General features: G+C 37.7%; 1 protein-coding gene across 6 annotated transcripts; it reads right to left on the bottom strand.

Moving 5' to 3' along the window:
* Positions 1-658: 658 nt before the first annotated feature.
* On the bottom strand, positions 659-24,501 carry fam163ba (family with sequence similarity 163 member B, genome duplicate a). Of its 6 annotated transcripts, none has more exons than XM_088434111.1 (5): positions 24,101-24,501; positions 23,786-23,853; positions 20,383-20,437; positions 6,845-6,960; positions 659-2,955 (listed from the first exon to the last, which is right to left on the bottom strand). In XM_088434111.1, the coding sequence occupies exons 4-5, from the start codon at positions 6,935-6,937 to the stop codon at positions 2,503-2,505; spliced, it is 546 nt and encodes a 181-aa protein (XP_088290237.1). In that variant the 5' UTR covers positions 6,938-6,960; positions 20,383-20,437; positions 23,786-23,853; positions 24,101-24,501; the 3' UTR covers positions 659-2,502. The 6 variants fall into 6 exon arrangements, with proteins under 6 accessions (XP_088290237.1, XP_088290239.1, XP_088290236.1 ...); XM_088434113.1 differs by having other exon boundaries at positions 24,247-24,501; XM_088434110.1 differs by lacking the exon at positions 20,383-20,437 and having other exon boundaries at positions 24,099-24,501.
* Positions 24,502-26,202: the final 1,701 nt, after the last annotated feature.

Here is a 26,202-nt window from a genome sequence, read left to right as displayed (position 1 = left end):
CACTTTCACTTCCTCTTGTTCTCAAGCCATAATTAATTCCATTCATTAAGACCGTCAAAATTCAAAAGCCATTGCATCTTAGTCCAAGCGGCAGCCCTCAAGCCAGACCGGTCAGTGGAGTGGGGATACTCCTCATCTGACATGTTGTAGGAGAAGAGAGAAATTGGCCTGTTTAATATTCAGAGAAGTGCCTTCCAAACATAATTAATCTTCAGCGTCGATGAACAAATCAAAGACAAGAGAAAGAAGAAATGTCAGAAGAGTTCACGAAGCTTCGGCATAGGGGAGAGGATAGTGGAGTCTCTTTGTTTGTTTGTTTTTTAGGAATAATCCATAATTAGGCGGTAAAACATGTCTTGTCAGTCCTGGTTGTGACAGAAACCAGTTTATGCTGTCATCCTTTAAATAAAACTATTGTATATATTCCGCATTATTGCTGCAGATTTCGCACATGAGTGACATTAAAAAAAAAACAAAAAAAAAAAACTACCTTCCCATGAGAATTTAGAAGGATTTCCTGGAGGATCTCATACAAAATGTATATATATATATATATATATATATATATATATATATATATATATATATATATATATATATATATATATATATATATATATATATATATATATATATATATATATATATATATATATATATATATATATATATATATATATATATATATATATGCGTCATTTCTAAACCAAGAAAATATATTCCTTTCCGTTGCATCTTCAGGAACATTTTCTAAATAATTAAACATGATCAGTAAAAGTGTAATATGCTTTTTGTTCATCAGCCTTCTAAAAGCCAAATACTATTCTATACTTTGTTGACATTGTTTCTTTGTTGTTGAAAGCAATAGGCTGCCTATTTTCACGGTATAATCATTACCTGAAAAAGTAGTGAACTAAGTTTCCATATACCGTTCCACTCCCTATAAAATTAATCAATGGGATATGCGCGTTAATTTGTCTCAACTATGGTTCCCTGCCTTATACTTTCACCGAAAAGTTAATTTCACTGTGAGGTTGCCAAATGTAGTTGTAGGTAAGAAAAGGTTTTCAAATATGATTTTGTGCATTCATCTGTGTTTATTTGGGTGCTTTACTAAATGAAATTACCCATATCGTTAGTTTTCCCAAAAAGTGCCAAATATTGTTCCTTCTCCTATTAAGCTACCAATTCAGAGACCATGCCCGATATGGTAAACAAATCGGGTTCCTTGAGCTATAAAATTACCAGCTTTGGTATTTTGTCCAAAATATTGCCAAATATGTCTAATTTTCTCCATAATGTTACCAAATCTGATTCCTTAATCTCAAAAGTGAAAATACCGAAAAGGTCAGTTGGCCTATAGATACACCAAGTATAATTCGTCACTCTGTCACAGCCATGGATCCTTTTTATAAAGTTACCAAATGTGATTGCATACCTTTACACAGGTACTAAATTGGGTTTCTTTCCTCTATAAAGACTTTAAATAGGGTTGCTAGTCCTAAAGAAGTTACCAAGTGTTGGTCCTTTACCCATTTAGTTCTCAAATACGGTTCCTAGCGCTGCAACATTATCAAGCAATTATTTTTTATTCTAAGATGTCACTAAAAATGGTTTGTAGTTAGCGGTTGCACTAAGAAATTGCCAAAGAGAGATCCTTGCCTTAATTAGTCACCAACTGCGGTTCCATATCTTATAAAGAGCTATAAAATGCAAAATTCTAATGATATTACTAAAACAACGATGCTGCGGTGGCAAAATAATTTTTTTATGGCAAAAATACATTTTATAATATAGTTTTGAGTGGATGAACATTTTTTGGTGCAGCGTTTTGAACGATCTTCTACTAAATTCTTGCGAGAACGTGTTGAAAGATTAAATAGATAAGACATTCACAGTCATGTGAGCGTATAACTGACAGATTTATACTACTGCTGTGGACATCCATCTACGAAGCACACTGAAAAGATTTGGGAGAAAATAAATAGAGGAATTTTATCTTCTGCGAGCCCTTTATGTCATTTTGACATCACAGCCAAAGTTAAATCTATCTGCAAAAAACAAGGCACCCCCGTCCCACAGGCGCTGAATTATGTTTCATAATCTCCATAATCTGTGCATGGAGGAGCAGACAGATCCTTCCATGGCAGGGAAACACAGCTCCTAATCATATTTTGCTTTGTTTTATTTCGTAGCAGCTATGGCAGAGAGAAAATCCCTGACCGCGATGTCATCCCGGAGAAGAGGGGCCTGACTATATAAATTACATTTTGTAATCTTTTACAAAAGCGTTATCAAGCCAAGAAGTTATATAACAACTGGAATACTTCAACGGTTAAAGTCGCAAACTCAGTGTTTTGCGTTCCAGATGTGAGTTTGTCGACCTGAACGCAGAAAATTGAGTCCTGAGAGCCAGTCGCGTGTCCAAAGCATACCACATCAGATGATACCAGGTTGGACTATAGGGATCACAATGACAATGAACACAGCCATCGGGCCGGGCTAAACATCAGTGCTGATGCTGCAGCTGCGAGTGAACATGTCCCTCATGGTGACCGAGCGGGCCAAGTGCGGCTTACGGTAGTTGGAAATGTTGACGGGGACAGGCAGTTCCATGTCTGGCTGCTGAGGGGGCGGCGGCATGCTGCGGTAGCTGACCCGCTCGCCGCCGTTCCTCAGACCATCGGCTTGGTGGTGGATCGGCGGGGGAGCAGGGGGCTGCAGGTAGAAGGGCAGCTCATAGTGGGTGCACGATGGGCAGAAGGTCTGCGAACGCGTCAGTTTCCTGGCCAGCGGTGGGGTGGGGAAGAGGGCGGGGCCATTGGGAATGGAGGAGGCGGCGGCCGTGGCCGCCACAATGTTGTGGTTGGAGTGGACCGGCGGCAGGCGCGACGTGACGGCAAAGTCCGGCTCCTCCTCCTCCGACTCGGACTCCTCCTTCTTACAGCAATAATACTGCAGACAAGAACAAGGGACAAGATGGTGTGAGAGAATAATTGGACCATTTTACATGCATACACGGGAACGAGGAGGCCAGTGTTCAAAAGAACACTAAAGAAGGAACTGAAAACGAGAGTTTTTTACGCTTTTAGCATCGTAGCAATATTACAATTTGGCAATTAAGTTTAGATGACAGTGAAGTATTTTGTAATAGAGAAAAGCTAAACTTTTATTTACTCTCTAATTTATTGTATTAGTTTTATCCGTTAAGAGCAGAGTGATTGATAGTTTGCATTCAAAGGAGTAATTTAAAACTTGTGTGGATTCCGTTGGTGTGAGAAGGTCTTGATCTCATAAAAGGTGGTCTTTTTTTAATGCCCAGTGGAACAGACATCTGGAGGCTGGGGATGTTTTAAAGCTTGGGACCCCGCCGTCTCTCAGGGAACAAAGGGAGATTCATGCAATTTGAGTCACCATGTGAATAGGTAATTGATAGGGATGAGAATCTTCGATTCAGAATCCATTTTTATTTCAAAACAATTGCCGTGTCAAAACAATTGGATTTCGATTCTGTTAAAATGATTTCCACTTCAATCCATAGATTTGCAAAGAAACATCCTACTACTTCAGTCTGCTTTGCAAGACACAGCTTTTTTTTTTTTAACATTTGTTAAGTTTTGATTTCTAAGGAATATGCCTTTTTCCACAAAAAAACAGCATGTGGACAACTGCTACTCTTTGAAGCTAGCTATAAATCAAAGCTTTTATAGTACAGAATAAGATGAAACAAAATAGTGCATCGGCATAGTAAAAAAGTGGAACAAGATGCATTGTAATTTCACGGGAAATTGCACTACCTATATATATGAAAATCTGTTGCACAAATGAAAAAGATTTATATTTCTCAGTACATTTATGATGAGGCCTGGCACTCCCGTTCCTAGAGAGCCACATCCACACATTTTTTTTTTCATGTCACTCTCCTACATCACGCCTTATTGTACTGTAAACGTAAATGTATTGAATGAGATCAAGTACTTTGATGTACAAAGATAACTAAACTTGCAAACACATATTTTATTAGTAAAAACCAACAAGGGTTCTTTTATATCCAGCCCAGAGACAACAGCTCTCAGTATTCATACACAGACTAGATTTTGAGGTCTTAAGTGCACTTGAAACAATGCGAAGCATTTGCGGCTGCTACTTGTGACTCACAAAATTTAGCTTGCAGATTAATCCCGGGCATCCTTCCAGATAATATCAGACGCCAATAAAGAGATCTCGTTAATTTGCCTGGCAATTAAAAAAATCAAAATGTGCCTTAAATAGAAAGATTATTTTCATTTACACTCAATCAATGCTACCCTTGATTATAGAAAATATTTGAAATTTTATTTCACAGTAGAGAGTGAGTGGCTTTTGTTTTGTATGTGTGATTAGGAAACCACTATCAAAATGATTCTAGGACTCTTTTTTTTTTTTTTTTTTTCCTCAAACTACTTCCCACTAGAATGACATAACAAGATGAGGTTTGTTTCATATGAAATCAGACACTGTTAAAAAGAGGATACTTACTCACTGGGAAATGAGACTGACATACAATGACAAGTGAGGGGGGAATTCGGGAAAAAAAAAAAAATCTCATGAATGATTTACCACAGGCTCAGACAGGAGAGTCACCGAAGCAGAATGGCTGATGTAATTCACAGCGCATGTTCCTTTCTTCATGCGGGTGGCGTGAAATGAAAACTATGCAAACACACTTTGTTGAGTGCAGGTATGAGTTTTAGTCCACGCTCTCCTCAACTAATCTTGGAAGTTAATTTTCCATTCTAGAGGGTCACGGCGTCCAGCTCTCTTTATAACAGCTTCATAATGTAAAATGTCTTTGGTCGGTCTGGATAATGTTTGCTTGGTGTTACTTTGGGTCAAACCGTATTTGGATGCATTTCTGCCTGTTCACTCTTGTGGTACTCGAGTTTATTGTTCAATAAAAATGTTGACATCAACATTAAGGGCGTCTTTATTGTTTTGTCCAAGAGGCCGGAGCTGGTGATCAAGAAACAAAGTAATGTCTGTTTAGGACAGGCATTGTATTACTAAAACTCAATTAGTGTCTTGTTTTGGCATTGAAATATGATTAGTGGGCGTGATGGAGATTGGTCGATTTTGTGAGTGGCAGAAATGACAAAAGGAATCTGCCTTCCTGTGCTGTACATTATTAGAACTTATTCGCTGACAGGTCGCCCTCAGGTACAATTGATGTTTAACTTCTACACCTGTTCAATGTAGTGAAATTTGTCACAATTTCATCAATAGGTTTCTTGTTTTGATATGTAAAATATTGTTGCATAGAAATCAGAAGTTGTTAGATTTTTTTGCATTAACTTTTTTAGAAGATTGGTGTAATTTGGTATTAGTGACTCACTCAGGCAAAAATGTCAACGTTGGCGGCAGTACATGAATGGTGAGTATAGATAGTATGGACAAATATATAAATTTGGAGATTTCATCTAAAATACTCTCCTTAATGTCTCTATTTTTGTTTCCAAGCAGCCAAAAGATTAAAATAGGAGTCAAAGTGCATGAAAAAATTGGGGATTAATAGTCACATTCTTGCTAACATGTTTTTATTCAACTATCTAGTTTGCGTGCCCCTGTAAAGCTGCCTCCAAATAAGCCTGCGATACCAGCACAAAATCAAACAGAAGACAGACTTGCGTACAGCTGTGTTGTTTACAGTGTTGTCATCATGAGATCTGGAAAGCAGCAAAAGTAATCCATCATCTAAACTGCTTTTTTCCACAAAATATAGTTAATCTTTAGTACCAGAATCTCTTTCTGTAACAAGTATATTTTTAGTTTTTATTCAATCTATTTAAAGTGACTTATCTCCCAAACACGAGGGTGACGCCCCTCTTCACATGCGAACATGCTCCTCCTACTGAAGGCGATTGACAGTATATTAGATATAGTGGGAAAAAAATAGGGATTTCAACCAGCAGTAACAACAATCAAACTGCTGTAACTTTATACATTTTTGAGATACCTCGATGTATTAGATATCAGCCATCCATCCATCCACTTGTCCTCACAAGTGTCAGAGGCTTGCCTATCCCAGCTGATTTTGGGCAGCTGGCCTCATTGGTTGCCAGCCAATTGCACAGCACACAGAGATAAACAACCATTCCCATTCACAATCACACCAAGGGGCAATTTGGACTGTCTAATATACCTAGCGTGCATGTTTTGGGGAATGTGGGAGGAAAACGAAGTACCTGGAAAAAAACCCACGTGGGCATGGGGAGAACACGCAAACTCCAAACAGGAGAGCCAAAGCCAGAACCGAAACCACGACTTTCCCATGTGAGGTGAATGTGCTAACCAGTCATTAGATATTATTTTTAAGGGATTTATGTGTAGGATTAGAACATGTAAAAAACTTTTTTTTTTTTTTTCAGATCTTGACACAAAGACCCTTTTGTTCACAGCTAATCACATTAGTTCATGGGTGGGCAACTTCAGCCCTCGAGGGCCGGTGTCCTGCATGTTTTCCAGTTTTCTCTCCCTAACACACCTGATTTAAACCATTAGCTCATCAACAAGCTCTGCTGGAGCTTGAGAATAATCCTAATCATTTGAATCAGGTGTGTTTGAGAGAGAAAACAGGAAAACATGCAGGACACCGGCCCCCGAGGCCTGGAATTGCCCACTCCTGCATTAGTTGGTTGTGAGTGCCATATTTTGCAAATCACATAAGTACACAGTGCATTCTTTCCTTGCTAAATCATAAAAATGTAGCCAAACGTTTGTGTAATTATTCAACCTCAACTTCCCTTTGTGCAACTAAAATGAAAACAAACTAAATTCTCCTTGATGACTGTAATACATGCACACTCACCTGCAGTCTGCAGTAACACAGTACTGCGATGATAAGGAGTAATATGACCGTAGCAAGAATTCCACCTGTGATGACCACTGTCCCGGCTGTCATTCGAATGGCTCTCCATCAACTGCCTACACAAAGCAAAGAGAAAGAAGAAAAATAGAGATGAGGCTCAGGACGCCAATAACAAGAGCGCAGAAGGCTCCCAATGGAGAGGCACCATCAAGTAGATTACACCAGCGTGTCATCTCAGCACCGCTTATTGAATTATCCAGCTGTTACAAATAAAAGTAATAGAATCATCTGGCAAGTGCTGCTCGCTGTGTCAGCTCAGACTTGAAAGTGTTTGGGGAGGAAATAAAAGTTGTTGGGGAATGCTTGATTACAAGCAGGCAAGATGATAAGCAGAAAAGAGACCCAACTGTAAAAGAGGAAAAAACAAGAGAAAAAAAAACAAGCGTGAGAGAGGGAGAGAAAGCGAGAGAGAAAAAGGAAGGTCAGGATGAGAGACAGATATGATGAGTGGAGATGAAATGAAGACAAGAGACTGAAGGGGATGCAGAGGCTGGGAGGAAGTGAAACAGGATAGAGGGAGATAAAATGCCGCGTTGGGATGCTGATAAAACACTAAAACAGTGCTATTACGGCCTGAAAACAAGACCATAAAATAAACACAACACATTATTTTTACTAGCTCTGCAATTAACCTTTAACCTTTGTATAGTATTTTGATCATTTTGGGGGGGTCATTTTCATCCATATCATTCATTCTCACAGTATTTTAGCCAATGCATGGCACACTCCTGGTTGTGTGATAACTAAGTGGCAAATTGTCATTTTTAACTGTGAGATGTTTTCACCATCGCGGTGAAATTTCAGTTTCGCTCCTATGAAGGTGCAGTAGACTACAACTATCACAACAAATAATCATAATTATCAGAAAAACACCTGTGGTATAAAAATAAATATCCCATGAAAGGGATACTATAGCTTATTTAATGATATTCACTACACATCATTATTTATTTACACATCCAATACCTTTAAAAACACTTTTTTCCAATTGCTGTCGACTGAAAATGACATCACATGTATTCCGACCAATCACAGATCAACTTGTCATCAAATGACCAAACCAGAGCCTTCAGCATGTGATTCACGTATCATTTTCAGTTGAAAAGAAGCGAAAAAAACGTGTTTTAAGGATATTAATTAACACGAATAATAATTTATCAAATTAATTTCTGCTCAAAATGGCTAAATCAGTTTAGTATCCTAAATTGGACATGACAAGACACGTTTCCATTCTGACTGCTATCCAACATTAATTGCAGCACATTGCAGTTGCAAGGCACATTCTCAGAAATCAATACAAGGTGTGACTTGCTGCTTTCTTTCAAATGGGAAAGATTGTTTGCTGGTCAAATATGAAAATGAAAAACTACTCATAGTGTGCAATAAACAAGAACAATAAAAAAAAAAAACTTGTTTCAACTACAACTCTGCTAAGGGAAAACATAGGGAATAAGATCTGAAAACATGATCCTCACTGAGCATGAAGTGTTAAAAATCCATATTTGCTAAGGAAAAAGTCGATCTTCAAGAATAGGGGTGTGTGTGGTGGGTGTGTGTGTGTCTGTGGTGGGTGGGTGGCTTACAGTGAGCTTGTTGCTAAGCTATGAGTTCATCTGCAAGCAAACATCTGCAGCTACCATAATTTCACAAGGACACACCCTCATAAAGTGGATATAAGTGAACTACACTCCTGGTTAAAATGGCAGGTGATTGCCTATAAGTCAGTCCAACATTTTAAAAATCTTTATAGAGTAAAAATAAATGATATAATGTGGTTTCACAAGTGTTTGAAAAGTGTTTGCTTCGATTTTCAAAGAAGCAAAAAATGTAAAAACACATTAAAATTCATCTTTTTAGGAAGGCAGACATAATTTTAGAAGCCACTATTAAGTGGCACAAATGTTATAAAAGGGTGAGGGGTTTATTTTTATTTAAGATTAATATTTGAGGGATGAAGTTGTGCAAGTTATAAGGCACCGTATGGTGGATACATTTTTACTCAATTTATCTGTGTCAATTTAAAAGTCACAAGCAGCTGCCATTAATACAGGGGTTTGTCGACTTTTTATATCCACTTTGGATGCAAACAGGCAAAGTTCATCAACATACTGTACGGTATATTTTTAGCTAACTGTGCATACACAGTTTGCATTGATTTTACTGCCTTGTATTGTATATTCCTCTCCATACTGCTCTATAACAAGGCTCAGGCCACGAAGCAATGCAATCGGCCACTAACACGACAAATCTGATATCCCCCCCAGGCAGCTGGATTCTAAGCCGGACTGTGGACCAATCAGACCAGTATGAGGAACCAGCAAAGAACACATACTGTTTGCTTATGATTTACATTGGAACTGATGTCAAACATTTATTCCGTCATATCAGTTGAGAGTATTGTGCTTTCATTTGGTCAACCGGAGTATGAAGAATTAAAAAAAAAAAAAAACACATGAAACGGTTAACAGGCAAAACCGAATACAAAATGATAATAATGCAGCCAATTAATGGTCACAACTTTGTTTCCCAAATGGGTTACTAAAACTTTTTAATACTGCTGAACTGTATTTGGCTATAGAATAATAATGAGCTAATATGCATATCCACAAACAATACGGTAAGAGTTAGATTATTATTGTGAGTCAACACTAATGCAAGCAAGTTAAGTCAACATTGTCTCGTAGCCGATGAAAGCATTGATATTTTTTCAGGCAAATGCTACAATTGAAAAAAAAATCACAAGGGAATATTTCACAACTACAATATCAGCAAGAAGGTCACTGATCAAATTAAAGCAGAAGGTACATTGTAGAACATAAGCACATTTCCAAACAGTTGCTTTGTGTCCTTTCTGCCCAGACAGCCAAATATGTACCTTTTGCACATACTCAAACAATTGAAATGAAAATAACTCAATTGAACTCAAGAAATCTACTGCTTGGGTAAATTTGATGCCATTTTCTATTCCGGCGGTTGTTTTGTTTAAAACTACCCAATTTTTTGGGTTGTTTTAGACAAAACAGACCCAAATTCTTAGAGATTCATTTCAAATAAATTCCTTTCTGGGAGTCTTTTGAGTCAAATATTCAACCCAAAAATTAGGTCAAATGAACAACCTTCAAAACAACCCAACAAAACTGTGTTTCTATCATAACGACACCCAAATTGTGTTGTATTACATGAACAAAAAGCCCAAATAGTTGGGTCAGTCAGTGCCTCTACAATCGAAATTGGATTATTTTTTTATTCAATCGCTTTTAGAATGTTCGCTCAGAAGTAATCCAAGTTGGGCAAAATACCTCACCAAAATAGGTAGATCCAAAATGATTTTGGGGTTGAATAAGTTTCTTAAAGTTGAGTTGGTGCCTTTTTCGACCCACTTTTGGTCAGTTTGGACATACATGTTTTTTGAGTTTTGTGTCAAAAGCAACCCAAATTGAAAGAAATAGCTAATTCACAATCTTAAAAACATTTTGTTAAAAAATGTCCAAAATTGGGTCAAAAGGATATCACGGCAAATTTTGGGGTGGATGATCTAACAGTGTTTCTCAAATAGTGGGGCGGGGCCCCAGGGGTCTTTCCCAGGGGAAGCTTGTCATCATATATTTGAGATGCACTGATCTAACTCAAAAAGCCAGATCAAATTAAATACCCACAAACCCCCAAAAGGTGGTTTTTAACAAAACAAAACGACAATTATGTTACATTCTAAATAAATAACCTAAATGGTTGAGTGTGTCCTCTCAACAACAAAAAGAGGACACACTCAAAATTTGCCTAAGTAACACTCTAAGGCAGGGGTGGGCAACTCCAGCCCTCGAGGGCCGGTGTCCTGCATGTTTTCCAGTTTTCTCTCCCTAACACACCTGATTTAAACCATTAGCTCATCAACAAGCTCTGCTGGAGCTTGAGAATAATCCTAATCATTTGAATCAGGTGCGTTTGAGAGAGAAAACAGGAAAACATGCAGGACACCGGCCCCCGAGGCCTGGAATTGCCCACCCCTGCTCTAAGGCTTAGAGTGTTACTTAGGCAAATGTTTCCTCATTGTGGACCCACCTCAGGTACGGGTGCTACATGGTAGGAATTTGGATGTTTCTTCAAGTGTTTAACCTTTTACTCTTTGGGACAATTTTTCAACCCACATACATGTAAGCACATTGAAAATGTCAACATGCATGTGGCAATTAGTCATTGTGCACAGTAGGCCAGCAATACGCATCTCTCTCGAGGCCTCCTTAACTTGATCAGCGCGTTACCGCCGAGTTCATTATTGTAGCGCACACATACCACACACATGCATACACATCCACAATGTCTAATAGCTCCTCTTTGGCTGGTGTTGGGCCACCGTCGTGACACGAGGTTAGCGGCAATCCTCGGTCGCCGCTAACGCACTCCGACAACAACACGGGAATAAAGCGCCATGCTTTGATGGAACATGGCAGAGATCACAGAGGAGGTCTTGCTGGAAATAATGGCCGCTGACAAGCTCTCAGCCGGAGCGGGGCGGGAACATTTGCGAGGTGCTGAACAATGAGACTGGCACGGTTACAAGTTTAGGCTGTCAACACACATATGCACAAATGCATGTGTGTTCAGCAGTGTTGTGTGAAGAACTTCCGCCGCTCTGTTCTATTTTTCTTCAGTGATTTCTTAGAATAGATAAGCAATCTATTCCTACAAAGAGCGTGTCCATCAAGACTCTTTTTTCCCCCTGATTATTCATTCAATCTACAAGTGATCATTCAATCAAGCTACTTTGCAGTTCGCAAAACTAAACAGCGAACTAAATCTTTTTTTTCCTTCTCTAGTTCTGAATTTGTCTAGTTCTGAAACCCAAAACCTCATTCAATGAGTTTCGTTGGATGCATAGTTTAGTATTAGCTTCTGATGAATGGAACACACTTGATTGCTTGATATTCAAGAGTTAGTGTTGTAGTTGTATCAGTTCTAGTGCAACGTTGGGGCTGACTGCCACATACAAACAGTGTAGTGTACAAACTGCTGCCTCTACCTGTGTAAAAGTTATTCTTGTCTTTTAGAAGAAGTCAGTGTTCAGTCTGTTGCCCAGGTCATCATGGTAACAAATTCTAGGCAAAGTTCAAAGGGCTTAACCCTTATCGGAAAGGCAATCCTCGGACGATGAAAAAATCTGCATATATAATACCCAGCAAGATGTGCGAAATGTGTGAATAGCAAACTAGTGATTAATTGCCAAATGCACAGCAGGATGACTGATTTCAATTAAACGTGAATTATAGAGAAACAAATTGATTCAAAGGGACACCTTTGCACTGTGACACAGTGCCCTGTCCGCACAACTGCAGCCTCACCTGATTCAGTCTGCCTTGGTGTCACATTTCACATTTGACACTCATTCTAGCACTGCAGTCACCCTGCGATGTAATGACCACAGAAAAAGACATATATAGACGTATATAGAACATCACCTGTCTGCTTTCCTTGAGTGACTTTTCTCTTACAATGTATTGTATGGCATCTGGTCAAATTCCTGTCCATTTCTTTGTGAAAGGTAACAGACCCATGTGTTTAATCAAAATGTTTCTTCTTTTCTTGGGGGAGTGCGAAAAATAATTGAGAAGCACTGGATCAAAGAGCCAATATATGTACAGCAAATCCCTTTAAAACCTACATAGTATACAGGCAAACGTTTGGAAACACCTTCTCATTCAGTCTTTTAAAGTAATGATGAAATAATGATTTTCTTTAGTTGCATAGCTGATTGTCTCTTCACAAAATATGAGTTTTAACAGTTGTTCATTATATGAATATTGATAGTTGTCCATTAGGGCTGTCGGTTGTGTAGTAATCTAAATTCTGCACATCAAAATTGCTGGTCCCAACTCCACTGATAAGGCAAAAAAAAAAAAAAAAAATTGGCCAATTCGGCCAAGAAGCTATAAGATAAATCGTTTTCAGCGATTTCACCTGTTTTGTTAAGTACATAAGTCCATGTGTGTTCATTTATAGTATTGATGCGGATTCATTACTTTGCTGTAATTTTACTTTTAACATGCTTTGGTTTGAACAGAGTCTGATAATGACAAATCTATGCACCAAGGTTTTACAGTACAGTACCGCTCTTTGGCGAGCCTAAAAGTCAATCTTGTCAGGGTCATAAACATCCAAGTTTAATGCTGCCTTTTAAGCCTGTGCTGAAATGTACGATTTGGGCCATCCCAGGTGAAAGATTCACAATGGTAGGCTGAAAAATGGCGGTCGTACATCTCACAGGGAGACGGGAGAAAAGATCCAGGATGTTTTGCGAGCAAAGACGAGATCTCTAACACGCTCAGATATTTAGATTAATTCAAACCACTCACAGAGTGTCTGCCTTGGGACTGCCAACCAATCGTAAGTCAAGATGGAATGACGTCACACACTTCATAGTCTCTATCGTCTGCACTTGCTTGTGCCATAAAATGGTTGACATCATTTTACTCTGACTTCATTAGATACAGCAGAAAAAATGTCGTGACTGAATTAACAGCTCCTCTGCTGGTCATGACCAAGCACTGCATTACATTTCACCTCAACTGCCTCAACTTGCAATTGAACTGGTTACAGCCAATCACATGGCACACAGAGAAGAACGACCACTCACACTTACAAACACACCTAGGAGAAATTTGGAGTGTCTAATTCACCTATCATGCATATTTTTGGGGTTGTGGGAGGAAACTGGAGTACCCAGAGAAAATCCACGTGAACAAGGGGAGAACATCTAAAGGGGGGCTGAAGCTGGAATGAACCCAGGACTTTTGAAGTGGAAGGTGGACGCGCTAACCGTCCCACCAAATTATAGTATTTCTTCTTCAAATAATAAATTAAAGTAAGTTAAGTAATCAACATTCATTTCTGCACAATTGTGCAACTTGTTCACAATTATAAGCAAGCTCATTTTGCCTATTCCATCCCATGTTTCATAAATTCATAAATTATCTGCGGCAGTTAAACACAAATTGTTTTTTCTTGATACGAGTGTTGGTCGGGAAAAAAAAATGCAAAGCACACATAAGAAACCTCTCAGAAACAAATGACCTTTCATTTTCCAGTGACTGGAATATAATTGCGTGTAATTACATTCTGTCACCTGTACATGCTGTTTCCTACACTGCGCAGTGAATACAGAACAGTGACAGAAATGAGGTTGCTACTAATGTTCAAAGTGAAGAAAGTGGACTTAATAATCTAATTTTAAAAGGATTTACAGCAGTGAAATTAAATATTGTGTCAACATTTCATTGATAGCAAAATCATTTTCCATGAATAATTATACCTTTAAAAATACATTTTGACACTTGGTCTTGACTGAAAATGACACTTTCTCACTTTCTGTCAACTGAAAAGAACATACCCAAAGCTTAGATAACAACCCCAACATTATTTTTTCTGGGTTCGGTCATGTGACTTTTGCAAGCTGAGCCATGATAGGTCCTGACATGATCACTGATCAATTCATCACAATTATATCCCGATGTCATTTTCAATCGACAGCTAGTGGAAAAACGTGTTTGTAAAGTTATTAACAGTACGTGAAAAATAATTTTGTTATCAAATTTATTGTAGATAAAATATATTATTTTCTGCTGAAAATGAATGAAATGAAATGTTTGATATCCATTTAAGCTTGTGATGCTGATGAATTATTTTTTTAGATGAGGATAAATTATACATTTTGTTTATTTATTTTACTGTACTAATACCACACAGTTTGCAGTCTGCCACAGAGTGGAAAACTTGTGAGCATAAACACTGAAATATACTTGATTGCCTATATTAATAAATCAAATTGTCAATATCCCACCAACTCAAGTCATTTTTATTTATATAGCTATGATGATCCATTCTAACATAGTTTACGATCTCTTCAAACTCAACATTATTAAACATTACATTCTTTATCCATGTTCGTAATATTTTTTCTATCTTTAATTTGATTACAAATTATATCTCATATAAAATTAATACCTTTAAAAATATCCTCTTCCATTTGCTGTCAGCTGAAAATGTTGTCAGGGATCAGGTTATGGCTCAGCCGTGGTCATGTGACAAACTCAGCCGTGATTGATAGTTACCTGAGCCCTGAGCACATGTGAAGTCATTTTTAGTCCACAGCAATGATAAAAATGTCTTTTTAATTTTGTAAATTCAAAATAAGTTAGTTATCAAATTAATTACAGACAGCATATTTTTATTCCAAGTAATGAATACGGTTGAATTTCTGCATAAATATAACAATTTCGTAAAGGGAAATAATATTAATGCGATATGCGTGAATTGTTGATGTATTCTATAACAGGATTGGTCCATAAGTTCAGCATCAGTCAAATGTGCCTCTGAGAAATTGTGCTGACATATTGTAGGAGGCCTTTGTTGTGATAGCGCCAGCGCAGTTATGACTTCCCGCTGGGAATAGTGTTTCCAATGCACACACGTTAAGCAGGTGGTTCTTATGTGTTTAACCTCTTCCCTCTCCCATGCATCCCTTTCCTCGGCTGATGCGAGGCGTCCGCGCCCCGGGAAGCGCCGCCAGGCATCTGTTTCCATATGACTTTGAACAGCCACGAAAGACAATGCCTGTGATGCGCAGGTGGAGATGCAACACAAGAGTGCGCGTAACGTCGAGTGTGAGTCAAAGTCTGTCAAGTTGGAGCATGCTTTCTAAAGTTTAGTCATCATTTAGACATAAGGGAATGCACGGTCATTAGTCAAACGACAATGGTGATAGTCACGTGTGTGTAATTTATAGAGCTTTTATAATTATTTGAGGATGAACATTTTTTACTTAAATTTAAACTTGTTTAGTGGCACATTATTTTCCTTGATAGAAACATATTATTTTAGACAATTATGTCCCGATTAATTTAGGGATTTGAATTTGCTGGCTGGAATAGCACATTTGAGTCAGCATAGTTTGCTAAAACATGATCAGGAGGAACAGCAAGTTTGTCATGCTGTCAGCATCAAATCTTCCTCTTATTTATACAGTTACTGTGGACCACAGAATACTTTTGGATTGGCTAAAACACTGCTAGGTCTTATCTATCGAATAGGTTCCAGGGTGTTGGTCTTAGTACCTGTTTCTCTGAATATTTTGCAAACATTTTGGGTGTGCCACAAGGATCTGTCCTTGCCCCCCTTATTTTTTGGAATTACATGCATCCTCTGGGTAAGATTATATCAGAATTTGTTTTTGATTATCACTGTTATGCTGATGATGTGCACCATTACATGCCACTACAACCAAATGACCCCTCCAAAATTCAAATATGTTTCCCATATTAAATGTTTGTTGCGTCATAATTTTCTTATGTTAAAGTCGTCAAAAACAGAACCGATTATAATTAAGCCTTCAAGTCACAATATTCTGTCTGAAAACCTCTGTCTCAATGTTGATGACTCCAGGATTTCTGCGAGTACTCATGTAAGAAACCCTGGATTTATTTTTGATCCTACTCTGACCTTTCGGCCTCAAAATCCAGTAAATTACTCAGATAGCAATTTTCCATCGGCGTAATGTAGCTAAAATTCGCCCTGTTTCATCATTTCATAATGCTGAGGTTTTTCTATACGCGCTTGTGTCCTCGAGGCCGGACTACTATAATGCCCTTTTTCTGGTCATCCCAATTATAATCCTTCAGCTCATTCATAACCCAGCTTCAAACTTACATCTTCTCGCCACCCCTTCAATGTCAATTCGTCATAGGGCTTTTACCAACCATGCCCCTTTTTCATGGAATAGTTTCCCATTGAATATTAGGAAAGCTTCCCCCATTGCAATTTTTAAATCTCATCTTAAAACACATCTTTTTAGTCAGTACTATAACCCAGTTAGCCAGTAACATTTTTATCATTATCTTTTTCTTATGTTTCATTGCCACTTACCTGTGTTTTTTTTCTCTGCATTTGATTCTTTAATTAAGTGTTCTATCTGTAATATGTTATAAAATGTGTTGAAACCATGCAGTATGGTGATTTTGCACTTTAAATAAGTTGATTGATTGATTGATTGATTGATCGATCGATCACACCAGCCAATATGGAGTACTAGCGCTAATTCGCTTCTAGCTGCTGGCTAATTTACGCTAGATGCAGCGCTCATGGAGCTTGGGCCACCAGCATTGGCAAGCAATGTCTTTGTAGCAACATCAATGCATTAAGGCATTTGTTAGAGACCTGAATTGGCGATTTAAAACGTGATTACAGAACAATGTCGTGTTCTTTGTATCGAGACATTTGCTATGTTGCAAGAGAAAGACTAGTCAAGCTGTTATGCTTCAACATGCTCCCAGAAATAACTTTGAAAATAAAAGCATGACCAACGAATTCATGTCTAAATATTTTTTTTAGTAAAATAAGGTTTGTTTGTTTTAATTGGTCTTCTGAAAATGTGCTTTACTGCCATGCAGTGCATTAACAATAATTGCTACAATACTCTTGTCATGATTTTTCTAAAGTGTCGACAAGAGAGTATCAGGGGCAAGAAAACTGCTTCAAGTATTTTTTTTTTCTTACCACTAGCATGTGCTCATATTATGATAAGGACTTGTTCTTTTTTAGATGCTGAGGAATTGAAGGCCGAGGAATGAAGGTGACTACTGACATAATCTGAAAATCGCTAACAACTCCCATCCTCCTTCTCTAACTATAAAACATGGTGACTCACAAAAATCTGGCAATGGAACTGAATTTAAAAAATAACACGCACGATACAGCTTCTGCACAATAATGCTACTTGAAATGCAAAACCCTGCTCGGTTTGATAGTTTACCAACAAAAGCCTACACATTTTCAGAGCTTGGTGACGACTGACTAAAAATGAAACAGAATAATTCAACAGAGTAGGAGAGCATTTTTCATGGATGGGATTCTTTTCAAAGTGGGAACACAGAGGTCTCACATTGCTTTCACACTCAGTGACTGGCCAGATGAGCACAGGTGTCTCATTTCTTCAATCTTCTCTTTCATAATCAAATGCATAAACTCGCACAGCCACTCTTCTTAGTACTGCATGTCACAGAACATTATTTCTTGACACCACGATGACCACAACACTTGACATCAGCACAGATAGTTATGACCACAGCTAAAATGACACCGTATTATTTGCAGCATAAGCCTGAGCCACGCTAATACAAGCCACTAGACAAGGATATATGAAACAAAATCATAGATGCTTCAAAAGACGCAAACAGTTGTCTATTGGAAGGAGTTTTCTTCACCCATGGTAACAGCAGCTTGGCGAGATGAGATCCAGAGACAGTTGCAAGCTAAGGCCAAAGTGCACCTGAGAAATTACAGCGTTTGAAACATGATTCATGAGTGTGATGCTCCTGCTATTATTTCCATACCAAAAGGAATAAGCAGCGGTGCATTGAGTTTTGAGATTAGCATTAGCCTCTGATAAACTGCACATACTGCCAATGGACTTATATGACTTCAAAGAGACCAAATTGAACTGATTTCAGCAAGAGGATGTGTAAAGTAAACTGTAATTGTTTATCTCAACGATATTTTGACCAAAAGATGAAAAATTGCTTGTTTACAACCTTTCCATGCATGTCCCAATTCTATTGGATTATTTTTCATGTGTACTCTCATCAGGAAGCGAACTAGTAACAACACACAAAGTATACAATTACTTAATAGCTCATTGCAATGCAACATGTTTTAAATTATATCACAGTGTTGGTAAAATGGCTTAAGAGAGGATTTCAACTCAAGCTTATGAAAAAACATAACAAATACAATATTGCTCGACAAATTGGACAAGGCTTAGTGTTTCTAAGAAGAAAACACACAATGAGAGAATTTCATGGAGTGGAAGGATGTTCACACGTTCTTAACAAATATATATAGTGTACAGCTTAGAGGAAGAAAAAGTCAAGGAAAAAAAACAACCCTTAAGGATGCTTGTGTTACTATGACGACTGGATTGACTTACCATTGCTGTTTTGTTATTTGAGTGGGCGCTTTGCTCAAAAAACTTTGAGTCTGTTTTGCACTTGAAGCAACTTTTCAGGCATGTCAAATATGATAGGGACAATTAAAGCTAAAACAAAGATAATCATATCTAAATATGCATTTGGCACAGTGGAACACATGTAAAATGGTCAAGTTAAATCTAAAAATGAATTTTCAATAACATCTGTCAGATATCAAGCTTGCAAAAAAAAAAAAAATTGACCTTCTATGTTGTTTTTGTCCAAACAAATTGCTTTTTTCAAGGTGTTAACACAAAATATGTATTTTTTAAAACCCTTTCTTCTAAACTGAATAATGCAGGTGCTTTTATAGGAAAAAACCCTCTCTCAAAATATTTAATATAAAAAAATAAAAATAAAGCAGCATGTTACAGCAACTACTTTAAAAATTAGAGCAACCGAAAGGCGTTTTTTTTCCTATTTGTTTTGCTCCAGGATGACTCTCCGCATGCTATTCATCTATTTTGCCCTCATTAAGGGTCAGAGGTTAGCTGGAGCCTTTTTAGCATACAACTGGAAAAAGTCATGATGCACCCTAAATTGGTCACTCTGTAGTACTTGGACTATTAATTCAATACTAATGGATACTGCTGCATTTGTTCACACTGAGATAAATACCACTAGCGTTAAATGATAGCTGTGTAGACATGTCCATGAGCAAGTAAGTAGCCTTGAGTCACCATGACAACATCTGAAATGCATACGCCGGTCTGCCACTCAGAAATATTTAAGAGTAAGTGTCTTATGTTCTTTCTGTGTTCAAGTGTATGGCTTTTGAAATATGTCAGTGTAATTTCCCGGTGTGCGTGCATGTGTGTGTGTTGCTGTACTGCTGTATTACAACTGATTGTCAAGTGAAAGTTGAGTTTTTTTTTTTTTAAAAGACCATTATGGGGAAAATCAGCAAAATGGGCAAGACGAGTAGGAATAATTGAAAAGTCATGTAAACAAAGTAATATAAACACAACAACTTCACAGGGACTTCAATTACATGTGTGGTAGGACTCTACATTTGAATTGTGTGATTGATTGATTCAAAAGTTGCTTATTTTCCATACTACTTATTCTCATAAGAACCTATTTTACTATTTATTTTTATAATTTACATTCATGTGTTTCGTTAAAGAAGGGTCTAAAAATGACTGGTGCTAAATGAATTCATATATACAGTATATATAAATATCTGAAATTGCATGTTCCTGTTCCCCTCAGGGCTTACTCATCAAAAATGTGAGAAGTAACCCTGCCAGATACTAAAATAATATTACAAATAAGAAATACATGAATATCTTGTGAATGTTTTACATTTTACCTGGTTTAGATAAATCCTCAAAAAAGGGGTTCTGCAGTTATCAAATCTAACTTAAACATGTTTTTGCTTATATGTTTAATTGACACATTTGACTGCAATATTACGTTGGTAAACCAAACAAAACAATTTTCCTTTTCAAATTAAGAATAAATTACCTGGTAATTGGAACATGAAGCAACTTGTGTACAGCGCTGGTTAGAGGATTCCTCACTGCAAATATATTTCACAGGGGATACATCGTTGAAAAGAGGTTGAAAACTACTGGCTTAGAGCATTAAAAGACAGTTTTAAACGTCTACCTTAACACCTTTTCTCTCTCCCGGTCACCATTGTATTATATGACTTTGAAGCACTAATACTGTATAATACTCGCTCGCATAGTTCTAAAAAAACATATTGTAACATAGTCAAACATGGAAGACCAGAGACAGATGTTATGGTAATAATAAACCTTCAGCAGACTTCTCAAGATTCTCTACTACTAATCCTGCAAAATCCTGTAAAAGCCCATCTTTAAAAAAAAAAACACTTTGGACTACAGCAGGGTTGCTTAGGATAAACCACAATGTAGTGCATGTTCGCTGTAGCTCTAATTTAATGCGGCGGCTTCTCTCCCACTACTTCCTGTTATCCACCCCATCCCTCACATCCATGCCCCCCAATCACTCAGTAGGATGAGGTCAGCTGACCAGCGGCAGGCGCATGAGGACTCTCCATCAGAGAGCACAGCAGGGTGGAGCCGAGTGGGGGTTGGGGGTGCAGGCTTTGGAGGAAGGGTGTAGCAGGGTGGCGGCTGTTTAACATGATCACATCCTTCCCCTTCTTTATGTGGTCCACAGTGGGTCTGCAATGATGCTCGTTCCCTGTGGTGCGTTTTAAAGGTAATTAAGGCTGCTGTGTGAGCACTCAAGTGGACATGTAATTGCATTTACGTCTTTGCTTTTCTACCACTGTTCTACACCCCCCACCCCACCTCTTTCATATTTCAGTTACCCTCCTCCTCCTCCTCTCACTGAACCTTTCCTCATGTTTTTTCATCAAGCTCTTTTGATATCTCCAATCTTCCTCCTCCTCCTCGCCCTTCATCTCCCCATCTTCCGTCCAGCTCTCTAATGGCCGAGGGTTTTGTGCTGAAACATCAGCATTAAAAACACACAGTCACGCTCCGTGGGGGGAGTTCAATGTGTGTGTGTGTGTGTGTGTGTGTGTGTGTGTGTGTGTGTGTGTGTGTGTGGTATGACTGATCTCCCAGGGGGCCAAGGTTATTCAGAGGGTCACTGGTGCATGTCGCCATGGGAACAAAAGCCCCGCCTTTTCTCCAGCAGCTGGACAACCTCTTAAAAGGGACAATGATCGCTGGTGGACAATTTGACGTTGAAAAAAAAAACATTTCTTGGACATTTTTTTTAAAATTCATAATAAAGAAACAATATTTGATCAGCCATTAGATAATATTGTAAATACAAAACATTATTTAATTTCCAATATGTACTGTACAAATGAACACATAGTAATAAAAAATTTATATATATATATATATATATATATATATATATATATATATATATATATATATATATATATATATATATATATATATATATATATATACATACTGTACTATAAAAAGGCTTTTGGCGCAGTCAGTACCAAATCGATTTTACCCATGCTTGAAAACCAAGGAGTGGACAAAGCTAACATGAAATCGATATAACGACACAATGACATCGATAAATGTCAATGATGAAGAAGTTCAGATTGAATTAGAAAAAGGCGTATGGCAAGGCAACACTCTTTCTCCTAAACTGTTTGCTGCCTACCTGGAAGAAATCTTCGAATAACTCAATTGGGTCGTAGACATAGTTAGAATTAATTGGGCTTATCTTCGGCACCTTTGCTTTGCTGGTGATATTATTCTTTTCTCCACCGATAGTGATGAACTAGAATGCCGTATAAACGGATGAGACAATGAAAGCCAAAGGTCAGCTCTGAAGAACAAAAATAAAACGAAATGTTCAAACAGTTTGCGAGTAAACAAGTAATCAAGGAAGGAGTTGAGGAACGACTTCATATCGACAGCTACATACACCTTGTTCAAAAGTTGACACGGACAAAGACACAATAATCAAAGTAGCCTTCCCATATGCTTATGTTTAGCAAAAAGTGTATTCCTCCTGTTCTCACTTATGGCTATGAAACATGGACGACCAATGCTAAAAGAATACAAACACTCTGATCAGCTAAGGAAGCATGGAACGAAGAATGTTAGGTGCCAGCAAACGCGACAAGAAAAATGTAGTTGGACAGCAGTTTCAAGATTGTGGACACAGTTGAAAAAGTAAAATATTTGAAATGGAAATGGGAAGGTCACATTGCCCATAGAGATGACAGAAGAAAAAGTTCCTTACTGGAAAGTGCCGAGACAAAGACCGACTGGCAGCAAAATGCGAAGGACTGTAAACGTTGGTGTCATCATAAAGAGGTCTATTTACTGCAGTGGTATGAAAATGACTGATGATGATGATGATATATAGTATATCAACTTGAATATATATATATATATATATATATATATATATATATATATATATATATATATATATACATATAAGTAAATGTAAACATTTAATAAGGTGTTGCTCTTCCTATCATATCTAAACTGGTGTTTTGTGCATTTTTGTTGAGACCAGTTTTGGATTTTTCATTATAGTCAGGTTTTAAATGGTTTTAGAACTTTTTTTTTTTCATTCAGTGAGTGTTATTCAATACAAAAAGGAAATGTGGTTGGTTTCTATATTTTGTGATAGTTTTAGTAGTAATTTTAATTTAAATGCAAGACGAAGAAAAAAAACTCACTACCTCACACAACAGATTTGTCCTTGTGAATACATTTAAAATTAACATTGAACACTTACGTATGATATCAACTGACGAAAACGAAGGCGGACATTTAGAGTAACATTTCTTTTTTCAAATTTTGCATTTTCAATACTAGCTTTAGATAGTTTGTTAGTTTTCGTTTACTACATAAACCATGCTAACTCCTTGACAAAACCCCTTGTTCAAATTTCAAGATGAAAATTCCAAAATGTGTTTAAAGCCACCTTGCTGTGAATGTAGCTTTGGCTTCTTGGTGAATGTTTAAAAAGAAAGAGAGGATGACTAGCAGTTGTCTACAGTAGCAATGACCGACAAGTCCTGCTGTTTTGTCAGCATGTGGCAACTCTCGCTCACCCTCTCGCTCTAATCACACTATTTCTTGCTTTTGTGCTCGTCTCCATGTCTGACAACACACAATGGCACTGCATCCAATGCTGTGAGGATGGACTGTAACCAATTATGGATTAAATTGAGGAGTGTGCAGGGAGATGGAAAGCAGATGTCTCCCATTATGGGTTGAGAGAGACACTGGTGCTGCCCGTGGTCCTGAAATTTGATGCGCCACCGCCTTGCAAACTTTACTTTGGGCGTAAAATAACACGGAGAACAATCACATTGAGGATGTATTCATTATAAACCGAACCGCAATAGTCAAAAGACTGAAGAACTAAGCCTTACCTTCAGAGATAAGATGAATCAAACAGGTCACATGGAGGCTAGTGGCTGTTGATTGCTGGCTAGAAAGTCTTCAGGTTGACCCGGCACAAAATAAGAGGATGAAGATGCAAAAGAAAATAAACAAAAGAATCAGATTAAATTAAGAACAAAGAGCTGGACTTACAAAAAATAAACAATTGGGAGTGTGCATAGGAGGTCTTAGTCTCTAGAATCCCATCCCAAACACATTGTACTCATGCAAAACTGTTGAATCCAATCGCAAAAAAAAATAAAGAAATAAATCTAAAAAAAACAATTAGAGTTTTGCACACACACTTGCATTCACTCCGGTTGTTGTTTTGGGGTATAGATGAACACGAGAGGCTGATGGACAAAATAAAAGCCTCCTACGCAAACACCCCCCTCTGCCTTAGCGGCATATGTGATGGAGGAGGAGACAGCATGACAGCAAAACTCCACACCTCCATCGTCACAAAAAAAAGAAAAAAAAACGACGGTCCGAGGAGGTCCGGCTTCGTTCCTTGGATTGTGCGCATCCAGAAGCTCTCAAAGCACAGGCTCGGCAATCTCTTTACCCCTCGTGTAGCAAAAATAAACTCTATAAGGGGATTTATGCCAAGAGAATAAAGGAATGCACACCGATTCCCGCAGAGCCGACTGAAAACATGCGGCGGCAGAGCCAGTGAGCATGCTCAATGAGCGAGCAGCCTGGGAGATGGCGCTTTAGTCACAGCCTCACATTGGATATGAGAGGTGAGAGAGTGAGCGAGAGAGAGAGAAGGTGGGAGTAAGAAAAAAAGGGGGACAAGTCCCTTTTGAGTCTTTGAGTCTGCAGGCAGTGAATGGTTGGATGCTGAGTAAGAAGACGGATGTGGCTGGAAAGTAAATGAATGAAAGATGGGTGCCTGTAATAAAATGTCAGAATGAGCAAGCTGTAGCTTGCAGAGAAAAAAAAGACAAGAATACATAGTGCTTAATATATATATATATATATATACTTATAATTTTGCACACTAGCAGAAATCAATCACAAAGAAAAAAATATTCCTTAAAGTTCATGTGGATGACATGACGCAAGTGTCTTACTCACTCTCATGTCCTCACACTTTTTTGTCCCCCCCAGGGGTTGTTCACTTCCTCACGACAAAATCGATCAGGCATTTATTCAGCTATGGGTGTGAGAAAGCTGGCAACCCCCCTTCCCAATCCTGAAATGTCTCGCCACTTCCTTTCAGCTCCTCTTTCCTCCTGTCCATCTTTTTCTCCGGCCACGTTCCACATCCAATGAGTGTGAGTTTTTATTGCATTCATTATTCACACTCAAAGACATGGAGATTAGTGCACTTGGTGTATAGTGTTGAATTATTTAATATGAGAGGAATACGAGAATCTGGAAAGGTTGGATTGGTGATGTTTGGTTGAAATTGGCTTTTATTCTATTTTCATTTGTTTTCATAAATATATATATATATATATATATATATATATATATATATATATATATATATATATATATATATATATATATATATATATATATATATATATATATATGTGTGTGTGTGTGTGTGTGTGTGTGTGTGTGTGTGTGTGTGTGTGTGTGTGTGTGTATATGTGTGTGCTTCGACCAAACCAGGGGAATGTAGGGGGTTTTACCGGTAGTTTTGAGTTATTGGTGATCCATGTTTTGGATTTATACTAAAACAACCTTCTTGTGATCCCTACTTTCATTTAAGAACAGTGAAAAAGTTTAAACCTATACTGACAATGTCTCAGTAATGCATTGCAACCTTATTTGAAAAGTTGTTTTGGGTTTGGGGCCAAAGTACATATATACAGCCATGGTGATATTCCAAACATGCCTGGCCTCTATTCATTGTTGTGCTGAAGGGTCACATCATGTTTTTTTTTCCACTTTTATTGGTCACTATGTCTGTTTATAAAACCAATTTGTTAAATGACGTTTGATATGAGAAAGTCCATTTCATTGGAGACAGCTTCACAGGGACGCACTAGCTAATTTACCGGATTAAAAACACCTTATTAATAATGCGCAACATCCACTAATCTCTTATTTCCATGAACCTTGATTACTATTTGAGGCTTCTGACTTCAGATCAAATGAAAGTTGACACCTTAAGAAGGTTCTTTCATATAAATCTCAAGATCGAGATCATTGCTGAAATGTATATTGTGTTTTATATATATATATATATATATATATATATATATATATATATATATATATATATATATATACAGTATTTGAATACGACATCATTTGATTTGCATATGTTTATGTGTTTTTGCTCTCATGTTGGCTGCAGGGATTGTCATCATGTGCAATATAATGTCAGAAAAACCTAAAGGCTTTCCATATAAACATCAGCACGTGCACGCATATAATCAAACATGCG

This window comes from Hippichthys cyanospilos, chromosome 15, assembly GCF_059441005.1.
Source record: "Hippichthys cyanospilos isolate Australia breed blue-spotted pipefish chromosome 15, RoL_Hcya_1.0, whole genome shotgun sequence".
Classification (NCBI taxonomy): domain Eukaryota; kingdom Metazoa; phylum Chordata; class Actinopteri; order Syngnathiformes; family Syngnathidae; genus Hippichthys; species Hippichthys cyanospilos.
This window is presented reverse-complemented; position numbering and strand designations above follow the sequence as displayed.

Coding starts and splice junctions, on each gene's coding strand:
- fam163ba (XM_088434109.1), bottom strand. CDS start 6,937: ATGACAGCCGGGACAGTGGTCATCACAGGTGGAATTCTTGCTACGGTC. Junction 2,956..6,844: donor TGTGTTACTGCAGACTGCAG/GTGAGTGTGCAT, acceptor TCTTGTCTGCAG/TATTATTGCTGTAAGAAGGA.